The sequence below is a fragment of the Pristiophorus japonicus genome, chromosome 1, assembly GCF_044704955.1.
Source record: "Pristiophorus japonicus isolate sPriJap1 chromosome 1, sPriJap1.hap1, whole genome shotgun sequence".
NCBI lineage: Eukaryota > Metazoa > Chordata > Chondrichthyes > Pristiophoridae > Pristiophorus > Pristiophorus japonicus.
Window position 1 is genome coordinate 117910909 of NC_091977.1, and position 20065 is coordinate 117930973.

A 20065-nucleotide genomic window follows, 5' to 3' on the forward strand; every position below is an offset into this window, starting at 1 on the left:
TCATGAGGAGCACAAACACCGACATAGACCAGTTGGCCTGTGTCTGTGCTATAAATTCTATGTATGCTGACTTTGCACTTCTGTACCTGGTTCAAATCCAGCACAAACTGATGGAACAAAAGTTTCCTTTTCTCCTCCAAATGCAAAGGTTCTTCATAAACTAAGTTTGGGCATTCTCAATTCAGTTTATGGACAGTGCTGATGCATACAACCAAACTGTCATAAATTGGCACATAAATAGACAATGAAATTAGGAATCTCACTCAAGAGACAATGACCTGGAATTTCCTTTGGGGGTGTAGTCCAAAAGTTACACCCGATGATATAAAATTACACACAAATTTCCTGCCAATCACATTCGCATATGCCCAAATGTAAAAATGGGCATAAATGGAAGAAAATCAGTGTTAGCAATCGAGATCCAAGGAAAACACCAAACTCTCAAAATGTATTCCTTCTTTAAGTATGAAAATTTTAGTTTCAACTCATACCACCATCATTCATGCATATTCAGCACAGAATGCTTAAGAACCTGAAATTGGGGAAGCTTTTCAATTTTTAATGCGACTGAGACAAATTCTATAAAAATGCATTCAAAGAAACAGAAATTACAGTGCAGGTCTCTTGAGAATAAATGTTTTTAAAACACAAAGAAATTGTAACAAAGCACCAGAAAAATGACTGTACTCTTGCTGCACCTGATCGTAAGCAAGCAAACATTTGAGCAAGCGCAGTTTTGAAAATTTGCGTAAAAGGCTCTGTAACTTGGGACTGGGACTATTATTCTGGGTGGAGATGTGTTCTGACAGACGATCATAAAAGATCAAGGAGATTTGTGCATATTTACTTGCGCGCGCAACTCGACCAAAATTCAGCGATTTGATGGGTTTAAATACAATTTCCATGGACATAGTTTTACCCGAGTTACAAAGTTGCCATTGGGATATGGAAACTAACCAGGATAAGCACCAGACACCCACTAGTGAATGCTAGGCTCTTAGAAAACTAAGGCTTTTAAGAAACAAATTGGAGGCCTTACTTTAAAATTATACATCAACCTAATAGAACAAAACATGTATATTTGTCAGAGAAGGTTGGGTTTAAGGCACATTGTTGATGCACAGTAGAGAGAACTTTATTCTGTATCTGAGCTATGCGATACCTGATCTGGATGTCTTAGCAACTGACAGTGAATGTAAATAGAAGTAAATAGAAGTACTGTCATCTTTGTCATCACAATTTCACTCATACCTTTAAAAAAAAAATCGCTAACAGATAAACAGACACCAGGGATTTTTATTTTGCTATACTATCTGTTGAACATTACTAATTTCCAAAAGCTGCAGTGGAATCTTCGGATACAGATTTTTAAACAAGTATACATGATAAATAAAATTTATTACGTAAAATATATTTAGGAGTTTCAGTTGAGCACTGCTTCCGCCACATAGCACTCACTGCCCCCCAGTTATCAAAATCCACGACGAGGCCTTGGACAACGTGGACCATTTTCCATACCTCGGGAGCCTACTGTCAATAAGGGCAGACATCAATGACGAGGTCCAACACCGCCTTCAGTGTGCCAGTGCAGCCTTCGGTCACCTGAGGGAGACTGTGTTTGAAGACCAGGACCTCAAACCCGGCACCAAGCTCATGGGCTACAGAGCAGTAGTGATACCCGCCCTCCTATATGGCTCAGAGACATGGATTATGTACAGCAGGCACCTCAAAACACTGGAGTACCACTAACGCTGCCTCCGCAAGATCCTGGCAGGTTAGGCGCACCGTCAGTGTCCATACTCAAGCCAACATCCTCAGCATCGAAGCACTGACCACGCTCGATCAGCTCCGCTGGACCGGCCACATCGTCCACATGCCCGACACTAGACGCCCAAAACAAGCGCTCTACTCGGAGCTCTGACACGGCAAGCAAGCCCCAGGTTCGCAGAGGAAATGCTTCAAGGACACCCTCAAAGCCTCCTAGAAAAAATGTAACATCCCCACCGACACCTGGGAATCCCTGGCCCAATACCGCCCAAAGTGGGGGAAAAGCATCTGGGAAGGCGCTGAACACCTCGAGTCTCTTCGCCAAGAGCAATCTGAAGCCAAGCGCCGACAGCGGAAGGAGCATGCAGCAACCGAAGCACTCCACCCACCCATTCCTTCAACCACCGTCTGCCCCACCTGTGACAGAGACCGTAAGTCCCGCATCGGACTCTTCAGTCATCTGAGAACTCATTTTTAGTGTGGAAGCAAGTCATCCTTGACTCCGAGGGACAGCCTATGATGATGATCACTGTATTGGGGAAAAGCCTACCTTAACTCACAAGTGATTAAGAAGAGTCAGTATTTACCATAAAAACACTATCTTAATTACTTACCTTCAATGCTTATTTCTGCAATTCTTTTTTTTTGATCACAGATGAAAACTTTCAGACGTGCCAACTCTGCACATGTATGGAGGTTGATCACATCTTCAAACTTAGATTTTTTAGAAGCTGAAAGGTATTAAAACAACACTTAAGTAGTTGAAGTTAAATATAAACTGAACAAACAAAAGATAAAGGCAGATTACAGATAACCTTGTGTACAACTTGTGTAAGCTCCTACAATATGTGGAGAATGTATGAGTGAGAGCACCTTTGACGTGCATTCTCCACTCACCATTAGTTTGTCACATTTACACACAACTCGGGAGATGGAAATAGTGTGAGGCATTGCCCATCTACAATTTTTACGTGCATATTGAGGATGTGGCTGTAGTTTCTGCAGAACATATCAAGGCACAATACATATCCAAGGAATGTAGAGGATAAGGAATAAAAAAAAATTCATTCATGGGATGTGGGCGTCATTGGCACGGTCAGCATTTATTTCCTATCCCTAATTGCTCTCAAGGCGGCGGTGGTGAGCCACCCTCTTGAACTGCTAGAGTCAGTGAGGTGAAGGTATTCCCACAGTGCTGTTCGGGTGGGAGTTCCAGGATTTTGACTCAGCGACTATGAAGAAACAACGATATATTTTCAAGTTGCAGGTGGTGATGTACTCAAGTGCCTGATGTCCTTGTCCTTCTAGTTGGGAGAGGTTACAGGTTTGGGAGGTGCTGTTGAAGCAGTCTTGGTAAGTTGTTGCAATGTATCTTGTCAAAGGTGCACCATTGGTGCAGGGAGTGAACGGTTAAGTTGGTGGATGGGGTGCTATAAGCGAGCTGCTTTGCTCCGGATAGTGTCTAGCTTCTTGCGTGTAGTTAAAGCTGCACTCAACCAGGCAAGTGGAGAGTATTCCATCACACTCCCGACTTGTGCTTTTAAGTTGGTGGAAAGACTATAAGTGAGTCAGAAGTTGAGTCACTCGCCTCTGATCTGCTCTTGCAGCCGCAGTATTTATGTGGCTGACCCAGTTAAGTTTGTGGTCAATGGTGACCCCCAGGATGTTGAAGATGGTGGATTCAGCGATGATAATCCCATTGAATGTCAAGGGGTGGTGGTTAAGACACTCGTTTGGTGGAGATAGCCATTACCTGGCACTTGTGTGGTGTGAATTTTACTTGCCACTCATCAGTTCAAGCCTAAATGTTCTCCTTAACATTGTCCCCCTCAGTCCATCAGCTACTGAAATCTTTATCCATACTTTGTTTACCTCCAAACTCGAATATTCCAATATTGTAATGGCTGACTTTCTATCCTTCACCCTCTAAATTTTAGCTCATCCAAAATTTGCTGCTGGTATATTATCCTGCACCAAATCCTGCTCATACATCCCCTCTGTCCTTGCTGACCTACATTAGCTCCTGGTCCCCAACACTTTCAGTTTAAAATTCTCATTCTCATGTTTAAATTCCATTATTGCCTTGCCTCTTCATATCAGTAACCTTTTACTCGACCAAGACATCACCCCGAACCCCCTCTCCTTCTTCAGCTCAGCATCCATTTTTTTAAATTACACCTCTGATGCAATATAGGAAATTCTTCCTTGTAAAAGGTGCTATTTAAATGAAAGTGGTTCTTTCTACATATTGGCTGCACACGCAGGCACCGTTCGCTGACAATACTTTCATAAGAACATAAGAAATAGGAGCAGGAGTAGGCCATTCAGCCCATTGAGCCTGCTCCGCCATTCTATAAGATTATGGCTGCTCTGACCTTGGGCTCAGCTCCACTTCCCTACCCGCTCCCCATAACCCTTCACTCCCTTATCTTTCAAAAATCTGTCTATCTCCATCTTAAATATATTCAATGACCCAGCCTCCACAACTCTCTGGGGCAGAAATTTTCCAGATTTACAACCCTGAGAGAAGAAATTCCTCCTCATCTCAGTTGTAAATGGGCGACCTCTTATTCTTAAACTACGTCCCCTAGTTTTAGATTCCCCCACGAGTGGAAACATCCTCTCTGAATTTACCTTGTCGAGCCCCCCCAGTATCTTATATGTTTCAATAAGATCACCTCTCATTCATATTGCAGATGCTTCACTATCAGTATTTTAATTTCAGTACTTATTTCTGAAATTCATTTGTGTTATTTCAGAGTCCAACATAGTCAATCCTTATGACAAGGTCACTTTTCTAATCCTCATCTGAGTAATATAGAATTATGTAGAACATACAGCATAGAAACAGGTCATTTGGCCCAACCAGTCCATGGTCGGTAGTAATGCTTCACTCAAGCCTCCTCCGATCCTTCCTCATTGAACTCTATCAGCATAACCCATTGGGCTCAATTTTCCCCGAGTCCGTTTCTGGCGTACTTGCCCAAGTTGCGCTGCTTAATTACGTGAATAGATGCGCCAGGAAAAAATCTTCGTAGTTTTCCCTATGTTTGGCCTCTAATCTGCAGCCACACAGCATGGCCAATCGCCTCCGCGGGTGGAGCCTGCGGTCTGCGCTGGAAAAAGGAGCCGGGCCTTCTGCGCATGCGCGGTGGAAAAAAAGTGACGTTCTTGATGTCGCTGAAATGGCCACGCATGCGCAGTAGAGCTCAGAGTTGCTAATCGGCCATTTTTAAAGAGCAACTTGTGTGTGTGTGCCAGAAGGAGTGCTGTGTTTTGAAAAATTGCAAACTGCATGCAGAAGCAGTGCTGTGCATCAGAGAGCTTTTGAAAAAGTGCTGTGTGTGTCTAAGAGCAGCTGCAGCAATACAGCAACACACAGACCAAGGACAAATAATTTCTTGGTGGAAGAAGTGGAGACACTAGTTCCTGTGATTGAGAACAGATGGCAGGAGCTGGATACCAGCAGAGGTCACATAAAAGTGTCACCAAAAGAAAAGAAACAATGCTGGAACCAAGTAGCAGAAGATTAATGCGCAGTGATGAACACCAAGAGATCTGGAAGCCAGTATAAAAAGAAATGGCAGGACCTTGGTCAAGTAGTTAGTGTAAGTAATATTTTCATTTATTCAATGCAATTGTAAATGTGACCAGCTGTATATGTCCCACCCAGCAGAAAGACACCCTCTCTAAAAAGTTGCATTTTCATCTTTGAAGAGGAAATTGGCCCACAACAAAAGGGAAAGAACTCAAACAAGAGGAGGCCCACCAAATCTGCACCCACTAACACCCTTGGAAGAGAGGGTTGCTGCTTTGATGGGTCAAGCTGGGCCCACACTCGAGGGAGAGGGCAAGTCCTGAAAATTCATCATGGCCCTTCAAATCAATCTGCTGCTTGGCCTGCTATGCGTGAGCCTACTCATGCCACCCATTTTGCCCCCTCCTCTGCTGCTAACCATTTGACTGTTCTGTTATATTTTGCAGAACTTGAGGCCAATTCTGAAGGCGCAGAAGATTATTCAGACGCAGACGAGCTTGAAGAGGAGAACATCTTCCAACCCAACCCTCCAGACCAACATGGGGGTGAGGGGGAGGGGGAAGGGATGGAGATGGATGAAGGCCACACTGTTCTACTGAATCTTGAGGCGGCGGCGGTCATGGAGTTGATAGCCCCTTCCGTGACTAGTGCTTTTGAGTGCCGGTGGGACATTCCACGGTTTCCCACCTACCGAGATTGCGGGTCCCAGTCGTGGGTGCAGCAAGTCACACCCAGGTCCCATCGTCCCAGGCTGCGGGTCCCAGTGGGATGCAGCAAGGCACACCCAGGGCCGCTCCGTTTGAGGCTGCAGGACCCAGTGGGATGCAGCGAGGCAGATCCAGGGTGAGAGGAAGGAGAACTCGACCACGCTCTCGTGAGATGCAGGATGTAACAGAAGTGGCTCAGATGATGTCATTGAGTGCGGAGAGCATTGACCTTACCCAATCACTCCTGGACACCATCAGTGGGGTGAGTGATGAGATAGCGGGACTGTCGGGAGAAGTAACACTCGCCTGGACCATCAGTGAGGGAATAGTGTCCATGAGGGAGGGAGTGTCAGAGGTAGTGCAAAGCACGGCAGTGGCCATGAGGGAGGGAATGTCAGAGGTAGTGCAAAGCATGACACTGGCAATGAGAGGGGGAATGTCAGGGGTAGTACAGGCCATCAGGGAGGAAATGTTGCAAGCCGCTGAGACAGTCAGGGTGCATGAGGGACGGCATGTTGGAGTTAGCTGCTGCAATAAAGGAACATGCCCAGACCCCGCGCCCATTGACAGAATCAACTGCCACTCCCACTGCAATCCCCACACCAGCCTCTGAAGAGCCCCAAGCTGGGCCTTCCACATTACCATTCCCCCCCCCACCGCCCCAATCCTGCGCAGTCCCGAGATGTTAGAAGGAATAAGCTTGGTACCAAGACCAAAATCACTGCGCCACCACCTGCGGGCAGGGGTGGTGGAGAGTCCAAGACTAAGTGCAGCGGGTGGTCTTAGACTCAGGGGGATGAGAGATGGGTGCAGCCTTTCTTTTGCTGCTGTTGTTGTTGATGTTGTTACTGTTGTAAATGTTCTCACATTAAAAGTTTTTTGTAAGATATGTAAATTTACAAGTTTTTAAGTGATCTTAAAGAGTCACATTAAAGTAAAGTTTGATACAAGAATAATTTTATTAAAGTTAAGTACATTGTAAACTTTTGAATAAAATATATTTTACATTAAAACTGAATCATGTTCCATTCACACAACACGACATTACGGAACAGTTCCAAACAGTAAACATGTCCATGTGGAATAGTTGTCGCTGAGCACTCAGGCATCAGTAAAGCGTTCACGGATGAGTTGCTGGTGCAAGACTCGAGCAATCGTTCAAGGAGCACTATGGCCCGCCCTCCTCTGCCATCGTGCTCCGGCCTCAGGCACTTGTATGGTTTCCTCATCCTGGTCATGATCCTCCTCCTCCTCCTGCTCGTCACCTGCATCTTCCACTCATTATCATCAGCCACTCTCATCGCAGGTGGATCTTCTTCCACTACCAGCTGTTGTTGTCTCATGCTGGCTAAGTTATGCAGCGTGCAGCACACAACAGTGAACGGACTGACAATCTCAGGGGAGTATTGCAAGTAGCCTCCGGAATGGTGCAGGCATCAGAAACGCTGTTTCAAGATGCCATTGGTCCTCTCTATGATGCTGCGCGTCGCAATGCGCGACATGTTGTATTGACGGTCAGCTTCCGTCCGGGTTACGCTTAGGAGCGTCATGAGCCAGGTGGCGAGGTCGTACCCTTTGTCTCCCAGTAGCTCTGCCCTTCTGGCTGCTGCTCAAACATGGCAGATATTACGCTGTCGTGTAGGATGAACACATAATGGGTGCTGCCAGGCTATCTTGCATCGACTGACATGATGCGATGCATGTCGTCACACATGAGCTGCACATTAATGGAGTGGAAGCCTTTTCTATTCCTGAACATCTCGGAATTCTCCAAAGGTACTCGCAAGGCAATCAATGCAGCCCTGTACCTTTGGGAAGCCAGCAATCCTTGAGAACCTCACAGCCCTGTCACGGATTGCTTGGGCGGTCATTGGGAACTTGAAGAAGTCATTCCTCCGTGCATACAGTGCAGCCGTGACCTGACGAATGGAGACATGTATTGCATGTTGAGAGATGGTGCACACATCTCCAGTTGTAGTTTGAAACGATCCGGAGGCATAGAATGAAAGTGCAGCTGTAACCTTCACTTCAACTGACAAAGCAGTCCACCTGACGCTTCTTGGCTCCAGGTCTGGTCTCAGCAACTCACAGATCTCACGGACAACTTCTCTGCGAAAACACAGCCTTCTGACACAGTCTGCATCACTCAGATGCAGGTACGAATGCGTGTCTTGATATTGCCGAGGTGGGTAAGGCCTCCTGCCCAGCAACCTACGGGCTCTGATGTTCCTGATGTGATGAGCTCTAATCAATTGTCTCCTACGTAGCACAATGATGCAGAAGGCTCGCACAGGTATAGCATTGTCAGTATTGCCCCCATACAAAGTTAAACTTTCAAAGAAGCTCAAAACGGCAGGAAAGCAGGTAGCACAGGTTTGCAGTTCTCGCTTTCTGCCCCCAAGGTCTATATGGATGGACCACACCCAAAGGTCTTTTGTCCTCTCCTCTCTCGCTCCTCCCTCCCCCCTCCCTGGGCACCAAGCCTTCAGATCGGCTGTCTGCGACCCTCTCCGGTCCCCGAGTAAGGTGCCTGTCCGCTGTGGTGAGTACCTGTCCATGGCCCCCGAGTATGTGCCTGCCTGTCAGATTGCTCCCTCCCTCCCTTCATCTGCCAAGCCTCTCTGGTGCCTTCCCGCCGCTCTGTGGCCCCTGATTTTGTGCCGGTCCAGGCCGCTCCCTTCACCCCGAGCCTCTCGCCGCTTTGTGGACCCCGATTTCGTGCCGGTCCAGGTCGCTCCCTTCACCCCGATCCTCTCGCCGCTTTGTGGACCCCGATTTCATGCTGGTCCAGGTCGCTCCCTTCACCACGAATCTCTCCGGTGCCTTCCCGCTGCTGTGGCCCCCGATTTCGTGCCGGTCCAGGTCCGCTCCGCTGCCTGCCCCTAGCCCAGGCCAAATGGGCTCCAATGTACTTACCTGCGCTGATTTCTTTAACTCTCTGCAAGGGTTTTCTCAAGTGGCCACATACACTGGCCGAAATAGAAATGGAGTAATTATTAGCTGGCCAAAGTTGCCTAAATGACCAGAATTGGCGTAGATGGCTGATAACGCCCCGTTTTGAGAAAAGCAAACTTACCGAAAAAGAACGTAACTAAGTCAGTTACGCTGGTGCGAATTGATTGGGGAAACTGGGGATTTTTAAGTTCGGCCACTCCAAAAAAAAACAGAGCAAATACTGAGGAAAATTGAGCCCTTTATCTCCTTCTCCCTCATACGCTAATCTAGCTTCCCCTTAAATGCATCTGTGCTACTCGTCTCAACTACTCCTTGTGCTGGCGAGTTTCACATTCTCACCACTCTCTGGGTAAAGAAGTTTCTTCAGAATTCTCTATTTGATTTCTTGGTATTTCTTATAAGAACATAAGAATTAGGAGCAGGAGTAGGCCATTCAGCCCCTCCTTTCAAAGAGATCATGGCTGATCTTCCTCAACTCCACTTTCCAGTATCCCCATATCCCTCGATTCCCTTAATATCCAAAAATCTATCGATCTCTATCTTGAATATACTCAAAGACTAAGCATCCACAGCCCTCTGGGGTAGAGAATTCCAAAGATTCGCCACCCTCTGAGTAAAGAAGTTTCTCCTCATCTCAGTCCTAAATGGTCAACCCCTTATTCTGAGACTGTGATCCCTGGTTCTAGACTCCTCAGCCAGAGGAAACATCCTTCCTGCATCTACCCTGTAAACATAACATAAGAAATAGGAGGAGGAGTAGGCCATTTGACCCCTTAAGCCTGCTCCGCCATTCAATAAGATCATGGCTGATCTGATCTTGGCCTCGACACTTCCCTGCCCACTCCCCATAACCCTCGACTTCCTTATTATTCAAATATCTGTCGATCTCCACCTTAAATATATTCAATGATCCAGCCTCCACAGCTCTCTAGTATAGGTAATTCCAAAGATTCACAACCCTCAGAGAAGAAATCCTCCTCATCTCAGTTTTAAATGGGCAACCCCTTATTCTGAAATTATGCCCCCAAATTCTTGGATTCCCCCAGGAGGGGAAACATCCTCTCTGCATCTGTCAAGCCCCCTCAGAATCTTATTCGTTTCAGTAAGATCACCTCCCATTATTCTAAACTCCAATGAGTATAGGCCCAACCTACTCAATCTTTCTTCATAAGACAACCCCGTCATCTCAGGAATCAACCTAGTGAAGCTTCTCTGAACTGACTCCAATGCAAATATATAAGGAGACCAAAGCTGTACACAGTACTCCAGGTGTGGCTTCACCAACGCCCTGTACAGTTGTAGCAAGACTTCCCTACTTTTATACTCCATTCCCCTTGCAATAAAGGCCAACATTCCATTTGCCTTCCTAATTACTTGCTGTACCTGCATGCTAACTTTTCATGTTGCTTGTACAAGGACCCCTACATCCCTCTGTAGCGCAGCATTTTGTAGTCTCTCTCCATTTAAATCATAATTAGCATTTTTATATTTCCTACCAAAGTGGATAACCTCATATTCTCCCACATTATACTCCATCTGCCAATTTTTTGCCCACTCACTTAACCTATCTATGTCCCTTTGCACATTCTTTGTATCCTCTTCACAACTTGCTTTCCCACCTACCTTTGAATTATCAGCAAATTTGACTACATTGCACTTGGTCCCTTCATCCAAGTCATTAATATAGATTGTAAATAGGTGAGGCCCCACTAGTTATAATTTGTCAACCTGAAAATGACTCATTTATCCCAACTCTCAGTTTTCAGTTCGCCAATCCTCTATCCATGCTAATATATTACCCCAAACCCATGAGCTGTTATCTTGTGCAGTAACCTTTATGTGGCACCTTATCGAATGCCTTCTGGAAATCCAAATACACAATATCTACGGGTTCCTCTTTACAACTTGCTTTTTATTAAAAAAGTCATCCTTTGCTTATTTCAAAAAGTTCCCAATCCTCTAACCTACCATTAATCTTCACAACATTGTATGCCTTTGTTTTCAATTTGATACCATTCTTAACTTCCTTAGTTAGAACGCATGGTTCATTCTTCTATGTGAGTCTTTCTTTCTGACTGGAATTTATCTTTGTTGGGAGTTATGAAATATCTCCCCTTAAATGTCTGCCACTGCTCATCTACCATCTTACCCTTTAATCTATTTTCCCAGTCCACTTTAGCCAACTCGGACTTCATACCTTTGTAATTGCCTTTATTTAAGTTCAGAACACTAGTTTGAGACCCATGTTTCTCATCCTCAAACTGAATTTCAAATTCTAACATGCTATGATCACTCTTCCCTACAGTCAAGCCCTGTAAGAATTTTGCATGTTTCAATGAGATCACCTCTCATTCTTCTAAACTCTAGAGAATATAGGCCGAGTATACTCAATCTCTCCTCATTAGACAATCCCCATCCCAGGAATCAGTCTGGTGAACCTTTGTTGCACTCCCTCAATGGCAAGTATAGGGAGACCAAAACTGTACACAATACTCCAGGTGCGGTCTTAAAAAATACTTTGTGATTCGTGTACAAGGACACCCAGCTCCCTTGAACTTCAACATTTCCCAAGTTCTCACCATTTAAAAATACTCTACTTTTCTATTTTTCCTACCAAAGTGGATAACTTCACATTTCACCACATTATATTCCATTTGCCATGTTCTTGCCCACTCACTTAGCCTGCCTATATCCCCTTGACGTCTCTTTACATCCTCTCACAACTTCCATTCCCACCTAGCTTTGTATCATCAGCAAACTTGGATATATTACATTTGGTCCCCTCATCCAAAGCATTGGTATAGATTGTGAATAGCTGGGACTCAAGCACTGATCCTTGCGGTACCCCACTAATTACAGCCTGACAACCTGATAATTACCGTTTATTCCTACTCTCTGTTTTCTGTCCGTTAACCAATCCTCAATCCATGCTAGTATATTACCCCCAATCCCATGAGCCCGAATTTTGTTTAATAATCTCGTGACACCTTATCAAATGCCTTCTGAAAATCCAAATACACCACATCCACTGGTCCCCGCCCCCCACCCCCGATCTCTTCTGCTAGTTACAACCTCAAAAAGTAATAGATTTGTCAAACATGATTTCCCTTTCATAAATCCATGTTGACTCTGCCCAATCCTATTATACTTTAAGGGCCCTGTTACCACATCCTTAATAATAGATTCGAGCATGTCAGGCTAACTGGTCTGTAGCTCCCCTTTGTCTCTCTCCCTCCTTTCTTAAATAGCGGGGTTACATTAGCTACCTCCCAATCTGCAGGAACCATTCTAGAATCTATGGAATTTTGGAACATGACAACCAATGCATCCACTATCTCTATAGCCATCTCTTTCAAAACCCTAGAAAGTAGGCCATGACGTCCAGGCAATTTAGCGGCTTTCAGACCCATTCTTTTCTCCAATACTATTTTTTTACTAATACTAATTTCTTTCAGTTCCTCATTCTCTGTAGCCGCTCGGTACTCCACTATTTCCGGGGGGTTTGCAGATGACACTAAGCTAGGTGGCACAGTGAGCTGTGAGGAGGAGACTGCAGGGTGACTTGGATAGTTTAGGTGAGTGAGCAAATGCATGGCAGATGCAGTATAATGTGGATAAATGTGAGGTTATCCACTTTGGTGGCAAAAACACGAAGGCAGAATATTATCTGAATGGCGACAGATTAGGAAAAGGGGAGGTACGACAAGACCTGGGTGTCATGGTACATCAGTCATCGAAAGTTGGTATGCAGGTACAGCAGGCGGTGAAGGCGGCAAATGGCAAGTTGGCCATCATAGCGAGAGGATTTGAGTATAGGAGCAGGGAGGTCTTACTGCAGTTGTACAGGGCCTTGGTGAGGCCTCACCTGGAATATTATGTTCAGTTTTGGTCTCCTAATCTGAGGAAGGACATTCTTGCTATTGAGGGAGTGCAGCGAAGGTTCACCAGACTGATGCCCGGGATGGCAGGACTGACATATGAGGAGAGACTGGATCGACTGGGCCTGTATTCACTGGAGTTTAGAAGAATGAGAGGGGATCTCATAGAAACATATAAAATTCTGACGGGACTGGACAGGTTAGATGCAGGAAGAATGTTCCCGATGTTGGGGGAGTCCAGAACCAGGGGTCACAGCATAAGGATAAAGGGTAAGCCGTTTAGGACTGAGATGAGGAGAAACTTCTTCACTCAGAGAGTTGTTAACCTGTGGAATTCCCTGCCGCAGAGAGTTGTTGATGCCAGTTCACTGGATATATTCAAGAGGGAGTTAGATATGGCCCTTACAGTTAAGGGCATCAAGGGGTATGGAGAGAAAGCAGGAAAGGTGTACTGAGGGAATGATCAGCCATGATCTTATTGAATGGCGGTGCAGGCTCGAAGGGCCGAATGGCCTACTCCTGCACCTGTTTACTATGTTTCTATGCAAGCCTGAGGATTGGGAGGAATTTAGAATTCAGCAAAGGAGATCCAAGAAATTGATAAGAGAGGGAAAATTGAATACGAGAGCAAACATAGAAAATAGGTGCAGGAGTAGTCCATTTAGCCCTTCGAGCCTGCACCACCATTCAATAAGATCATGGCTGATCATTCCCTCAGTACACCTTTCCTGCTTTCTCTCCATACCCCTTGATGCCCTTAACTGTAAGGGCCATATCTAACTCCCTCTTGAATATATCCAATGAACTGGCATCAACAACTCTCTGCGGCAGGGAATTCCACAGGTTAACAACTCTCTGAGTGAAGAAGTTTCTCCTCATCTCAGTCCTAAATGGCATACCCCTTATCCTCAGACTATGTCCCCTGGTTCTGGACTTCCCCAACATCGGGAACATTCTTTCCGCATCTATCCTGTCCAGTCCCGTCAGAATCTTATATGTTTCGATGAGATCCCCTCTCATCCTTCTAAACTCCAGTGAATAAAGGCCCAGTTGATCCAGTCTCTCCTCATATGACAGTCCAGCCATCCCTGGAATCAGTCTGGTGAACCTTCGCTGCACTCCCTCAATAGCAAGAACGTCCTTCCTCAGACTAGGAGACCAAAACTAAACACAATATTCCAGGTGAGGCCTCACTAAGGCCCTGTACAGCTGCATTAAGACCTCCCTGCTTCTATATTCAAATCCCCTAGCTATGAAGGCCAACATACCATTTGCCTTCTTTACCGCCTGCTGTACCTGCTTGCCCACTTTCAGTGACTGAGGAACCGTGACACCCAGGTCTCGTTGCACCTCCCCTTTTCCTAGTCTGCCGCCATTCAAATAATACTCTGCCTTCGTGTTTTTGCCCCTAAAATGGATAACTTCACATTTATTCACATTGTACTGCATCTGCCATGTATTTGCCCACTCACCTAACCTGTCCAAGTCACCCTGCAGCCTCTTAGCGTCGTCCTCACAGCTCACACCACCACCCAGTTTAGTGTCATCCGCAAATTTGGAGATATTACACTCTATTCCTTCATCTAAATCGTTAATGTACATTGTAAAGAGCTGGGGTCCCAGCACTGAGCCCTGCGGCACTAACAAATCAAATTTAAATCTGCATACAAATCTACTCAAAGGCTCATTGACTGATCCAGTTCCCACGGCACTGTTCATGCATTTCATCATAGAAACATAGAAAATAGGTGCAGGAGTAGGCCATTCGGCCCTTCGAGTCTGCACCGCCATTCAATGAGGTCATGGCTGAACATGCAACTTCAGTACCCCATTCCTGCTTTCTCGCCATACCCCTTGATTCTCCCTAGTAGTAAGGACCACATCTAACTCCTTTTTGAATATATTTAGTGAATTGGCCTCAACAACTTTCTGTGGTAGAGAATTCCACAGGATCACCACTCTTTGGGTGAAGAAGTTTCTCCTCATCTCGGTCCTAAATGGCTTACCCATTATCCTTAGACTGTGACCCCTGGTTCTGGACTTCCCCAACATTGGGAACATTCTTACTGCATCTAACCTGTCTAAACCCGTCAGAATTTTAAACGTTTCTATGAGATCCCCTCTCATTCATAGGCAGTCTCTCAGAATCGATGAAGACTTGCTTCCACTCTTAAAATGAGTCATTAGGTGGCTGAACAGTCCAATACGAGAGCCACAGTCCCTGTCACAGGTGGGACAGATAGTTGTTGAGGGTAAGGGAGGGTGGAACTGGTTTGCCGCAAGCTCTTTCTGCTGCCTGTGCTTGATTTCTGCATGCTCTCGGCGATGAGACTCGAGGTGCTCAGCACCCTCCCGGATGCACTTCCTCCACTTAGGGCAGTCTTTGGCCAGGGACTCCCAGGTGTCGGTGGGGATGTTGCACTTTATCAGGGAGGCTTTGAGGGTGTCCTTATAATGTTTCCTCTGCCCACTTTTGGCTTGTTTGCCCTGAAGGAGTTCCGAGCATTGCTTTGGGAGTCTCGTGTCTGGCATGCAGACAATGTGGCCTGCCCAGCGGAGTTGATCAAGTGTGGTCAGTGCTTCAATGCTGGGGATATTGGCCTGGTCGAGGACGCTAATGTTGGTGCGTCTGTCCTTCCAGGGGATTTGTCGGATCTTGCGGAGACATTGTTGGTGGTATTTCTCCAGCGACTTGCGGTGTCTACTGTACATGGTCCATGATTTAGGCAGCCCTTAATTGTCAGCCTCAATGTCAACTGGGAATTCGGAATTCCACAAGCATTTGAAGAAGGTGGCCCGGATTCTGAGGTCAGCAGCAAATGAATGGCACTTGCCATTCATTAAGCTTACAGCTTCCCACAGGCTTTTTGTGGTACATTGCACAGCAACCTATGTTCATAGGGAGTCCGATACAGTGCAGTGCTGTCCACAGGAGATCTGGGACCTGTGTGAATAGGGAAAGCAACAGCCTGTCTCCTCAACCAATCAGATTGAAGAGTCGAAACCAGGAAGTGCAAATTAGAACATTTATTTCAATGTAAAATCATGTACAGAAAGCGAAATGAGAGGGAAAGAAAGATGGGATTGAGAGAGGGAGGTAAAAGAAGTAAAAAAACATTAATTTCTTCAACAATAATTACATTCTGATGGAGAGACTTCAGACTTGTAAAAGTAATTATTCAGTTCCAGAGAGGTTTTTTGGAAGCAATTAAGACTTACACTTGAAAGGACAAACCTCAACTTTTTCTGGCGTGTTTAGTAGGTATCTAGTGGGTAACTTTACACTCTTCACATGTTTGAATGCCGAATAGTTTGGCAAGATATTGGTGTAGCAAAGCTTGTGGAGGAGCAGAGCAACTGTGACAGCAACTTCCTGATTTCCATGTTCAACTGCGCATGTGTGGACGCCGAAAGTTGCTGTCCAATTTACTCAACAACGGTAAGCACGAATAGCCTCACCATTATTCGTAACACAAATTCCAGGCCGATATCTAGTTTGACTTGATTGCGTGCTTGCTTAAGGACTGTAATGCATTTTGGTGCATCCACAGCACTTTGATCAGAAAGAAATAACTGCAGCAGGAACTTATTACAGATTACTGTAGGGTGCATTGGTCAAATGGCTAGAGTTCAGCAGTGGTATCCACTGGGAAGAACTTGATTATGGCATTCTCTAGTTTAAGCATCTCTGTAGCAAGGTGGCACTACTGTAATGAAGAGAGGTACTTTGTTCGGATGATTCCGAAATGTGCTGCCGAACACCAACAACCACACTGCAGTACTGTCAAACTCCTAACCCCAGGACCATCTAGTACTGCTTAATACCCGATATGGGTTTCCAACTGGTGTACTATGCATACCATCATGTTGTCGATGCACTACACATCATTAACACAACTAATATTTAAATATACCTGAACCTCTGGCATGCCATGAGCAATGTCATGGGAGATCTTTTGGTATGTACAAATGCAAGAGTTTCCTCCTATGGCTGTGTGCCAATGCAGTCTCTGGATCAGAAGAGCACAATAATTTGGAGCAGGAGTAGGCCCCGAGAGCCTGCTCCGCCAATCAATAAGACCAGGGCTGCTCTTCGACCACAATTCCACTTTCTGTCCAATCTCCATATCCTTTGATTCCCCTAGAGTCCAAAAATCAATCTATCTATCTATCTCAGCCTTGATTCAGCATCCACAGCCCTTTGGAGTAGACAATTCCAAAGATTTACTACCCTGAGTGAAGAAATTTCTCTTTATCTCACATCTTAAATGGCCAACCCCTTATTCTGCGACTATGCCGCCTAGTTCCAGCCAGGGGAAACAACCTCTCAGTATTTCCCCTATCAATCCCCCTCAGAATCTTGTACATTTCAATGAGATCACCTCTCATTCTTCTAAATTCCAGAGAATTAGGCCCAATCCACTCAATCTCTCCTCATAGGACAACCCTCTCATCCCAGGGATCAATCGAGCGAACCTCTGTTGCACCACCTCTAAAGGCATGTATGCCATTTCTAAGATAAGGAGACCAAAACTGTGCACAGTACTCCAGGTGTGGTTTCACTAAAATCCCATACAATTCTAGTTAAGGCTTTCTTACTCATGTACTCCAACATCTTTGCAATAAAGGCCAACATGCCATTTGCCTTCCTAATTGCTTGCTGCACCTGCATACTTATTTTTTGTGTTTCCTGTACGAGGACACCTAAATCTCTATGAACATCAACATTTAATAGTTTCTCATGCTTTTAAAAAATATTCTGTTTTTCTGTTCTTCTTATCCATGTGAATAACCTCACATTTGTCCACATTATACCCCATCTGCCCCCTTATTGCCTACTCACTTAACCTGTCTCTATTGCTTTGCAGGCTCTTTGTGTCCTCCTCCCAGCTTACTTACCTACATCTAGAGTGGTACTAAGCTATAAAGACCAGGAAACACCACAGTGAATCAACACTCAACGCTGAGTTAGCTGATCTGAAATGTAACAATTGGTCTCGGTCTCTGCATTCAAGAGCAGAAAAAATAATTTGAACTTTAACACCTGATCATTCTAATACCTCCAGCTGAAAACATGATGTAAGATGTTTCTATTACTAGGGGAATCAAGGGGTATGGTGAGAAAGCAGGAATGGGGTACTGAAGTTGCATGTTCAGCCATGAACTCATTGAATGGCGGTGCAGGCTAGAAGGGCCGAATGGCCTACTCCTGCACCTATTTTCTATGTTTCTATGAGGATAGAATTGGACTGGGCTGTGATATTCACCATGGTCATCCAACATCTTGATTTATACATGACAAATGATACTGGCATCATTGAAACATAACCCTAGTGGAAGTTCTTCATGAGAAAATAATGCATGAATTATTGCCTTCAAGAGATGGGAAGAAAACTGGACTAAAAATAAGTTGAAGGTATTTTATGCAACAAAGAAAAAGAGAAAAGTGGAAACTGGATATTTCTTACATGTTTTTTTCTTCGTGGAGATCTCCTCTTTCTTCACCTCAGTAGCAGGGACTTGTTCATCTGAACTGACCTTGGCTTCTGAATGTGGGATAAGACTCTTCAGGAAATGAATGGAACTCAGCAGAGCTTCAGTGTGTAAATAAAAATCCAGTGAAGAAAAGTTCACCTAAAATAAAATTTAAGAACCACTACTTGAGCAATTCTGAGAAGATCAAATAATTCTCAAAATCCAACCTACTATATAGAAACATGACTCTAAAATATGGCCCGAGCCCATGAACTCTATATTTAATATTACTTGAGACCATAATATTTTCTTAAAACATTAGTTTAAACTAATTCCATTCCATTGCTGATCTTGTTTATGTATTTTAACACCTATTAAGTTCATGTAGTTATTTTTTTCTCATAACTTATTATTCTGCATTCCACCGATTTTTAGAGGAAAGATTATAAAGCTTATCGTATTGCTAAACACAGAGGAATGTTCATATTTTTACTAAAGAAACTACTCAAATTGGCATCCATGCACAAGGAAAATAAAAATGTCTACACATTATGCCACACAGTGGCTTAGAAATTCGTGAACATCACAAAAGCTGCCAGTGCCACAGTGGCTGAGTGTTAACAGCTGCCGAAAATGGTGCTAGCAGAACCAAAGAATTTGCGCTGGGGACTAATTAACATTAGCCCAGCGCTAAACTCACCATGCAACGCAGTCTTGGCGGCATTTGTCCCATCAGGAGGTGCCAATGTAGTGTGGTCGAAGTGTCATTGCAGTTATAACAGCCTGCACTGAAAGCGGGGCTATCATTTCAGAAAGCATTGTCAGTCTCTTAAAGGGGCAATGCCTTTTGAAATTAAAACAATAAAAATCATGTAAAAATAGGCAGTTTTTATCCCTTACAGCTCAACTGCTGTCTGGAAATTTTTTTTTTTTTTTAATTACTGAATGGAAGTCTTCAACTCTTAAGGGTGAATTCCCTTCCATACCTAAAAGAATGGGAAAAGTGCTCCAGCACCTACACAAATGGCTCAGCAAGCGATGTAGGGCCACACCACTGAGGCTGTCACTGCCAGCAGTGTCACCTCCATCACCTGGCTCCAGTGTCCACAGACCACAGTTCAAGGTCAGTGAATGAATCTTCAAAAGCCGTCTCCTACTAACTGCACCACTAGCCTTATACACCGCTAAATGCACGACTCCCCTCCCCCCCACCCCAATCGCTCACCTACCAACAATCTGTACCAAACACGAGGCACGCCCTCCCATTCCTAGCTCATCTCACCCCCTTAGAGGAGACAGTGCTGGCCATTCTTGGCAGGTGCCTTGGGCCAGCAGCGGGGCTGAAAAAATACAAGATGCTGGTATCCTCATATGTTATCCTCCTTCTCGCCTGCACCTCTTGCTTTCCTGCACCTCCCCATTCCTCACCACAATTCCACCCTTGTGCCTTCCTCATTTCACACACTCAAGAAATGCAGCCTTCCAGGTGGAGGAGGCGGCAGCAGACGAGGAGGAGGTAGCGGATGAGGAAGAAGAAACGTCACTCGATTTCACACTCCCAGCCACCTGCTCCTCAAGGTCAACCAGTAAGGCCATTTGCAGAGTCCCCCACTGAAAGTCAGCAGCCTTCCACCAGCCATGCTGCATGACATCAGCAGCATAGGCAAAGGTACACACAAGGCAGTCACTAAGGCAATGCATCAGGGTGATTAGTTGATTAGTTGATGGTCATATTAGATATATAA

The 20065-nt window shown here is 45.0% G+C and overlaps 1 protein-coding gene across 2 annotated transcripts in view; it reads right to left on the bottom strand.

Annotated features, from left to right (window-relative positions):
• vps13a (vacuolar protein sorting 13 homolog A) overlaps positions 1–20065 on the bottom strand; it is a 645125-nt gene that overhangs the window by 343351 nt on the left and 281709 nt on the right. For both annotated transcript variants that reach the window (XM_070882697.1, XM_070882688.1), the window contains exons 29-30: positions 18314–18479; positions 2382–2498 (exon numbers count right to left, since the gene is read on the bottom strand). In XM_070882697.1, coding sequence (XP_070738798.1) covers positions 2382–2498; positions 18314–18479 — 283 coding nt within the window. The remainder of the gene's footprint in view (positions 1–2381; positions 2499–18313; positions 18480–20065) is intronic.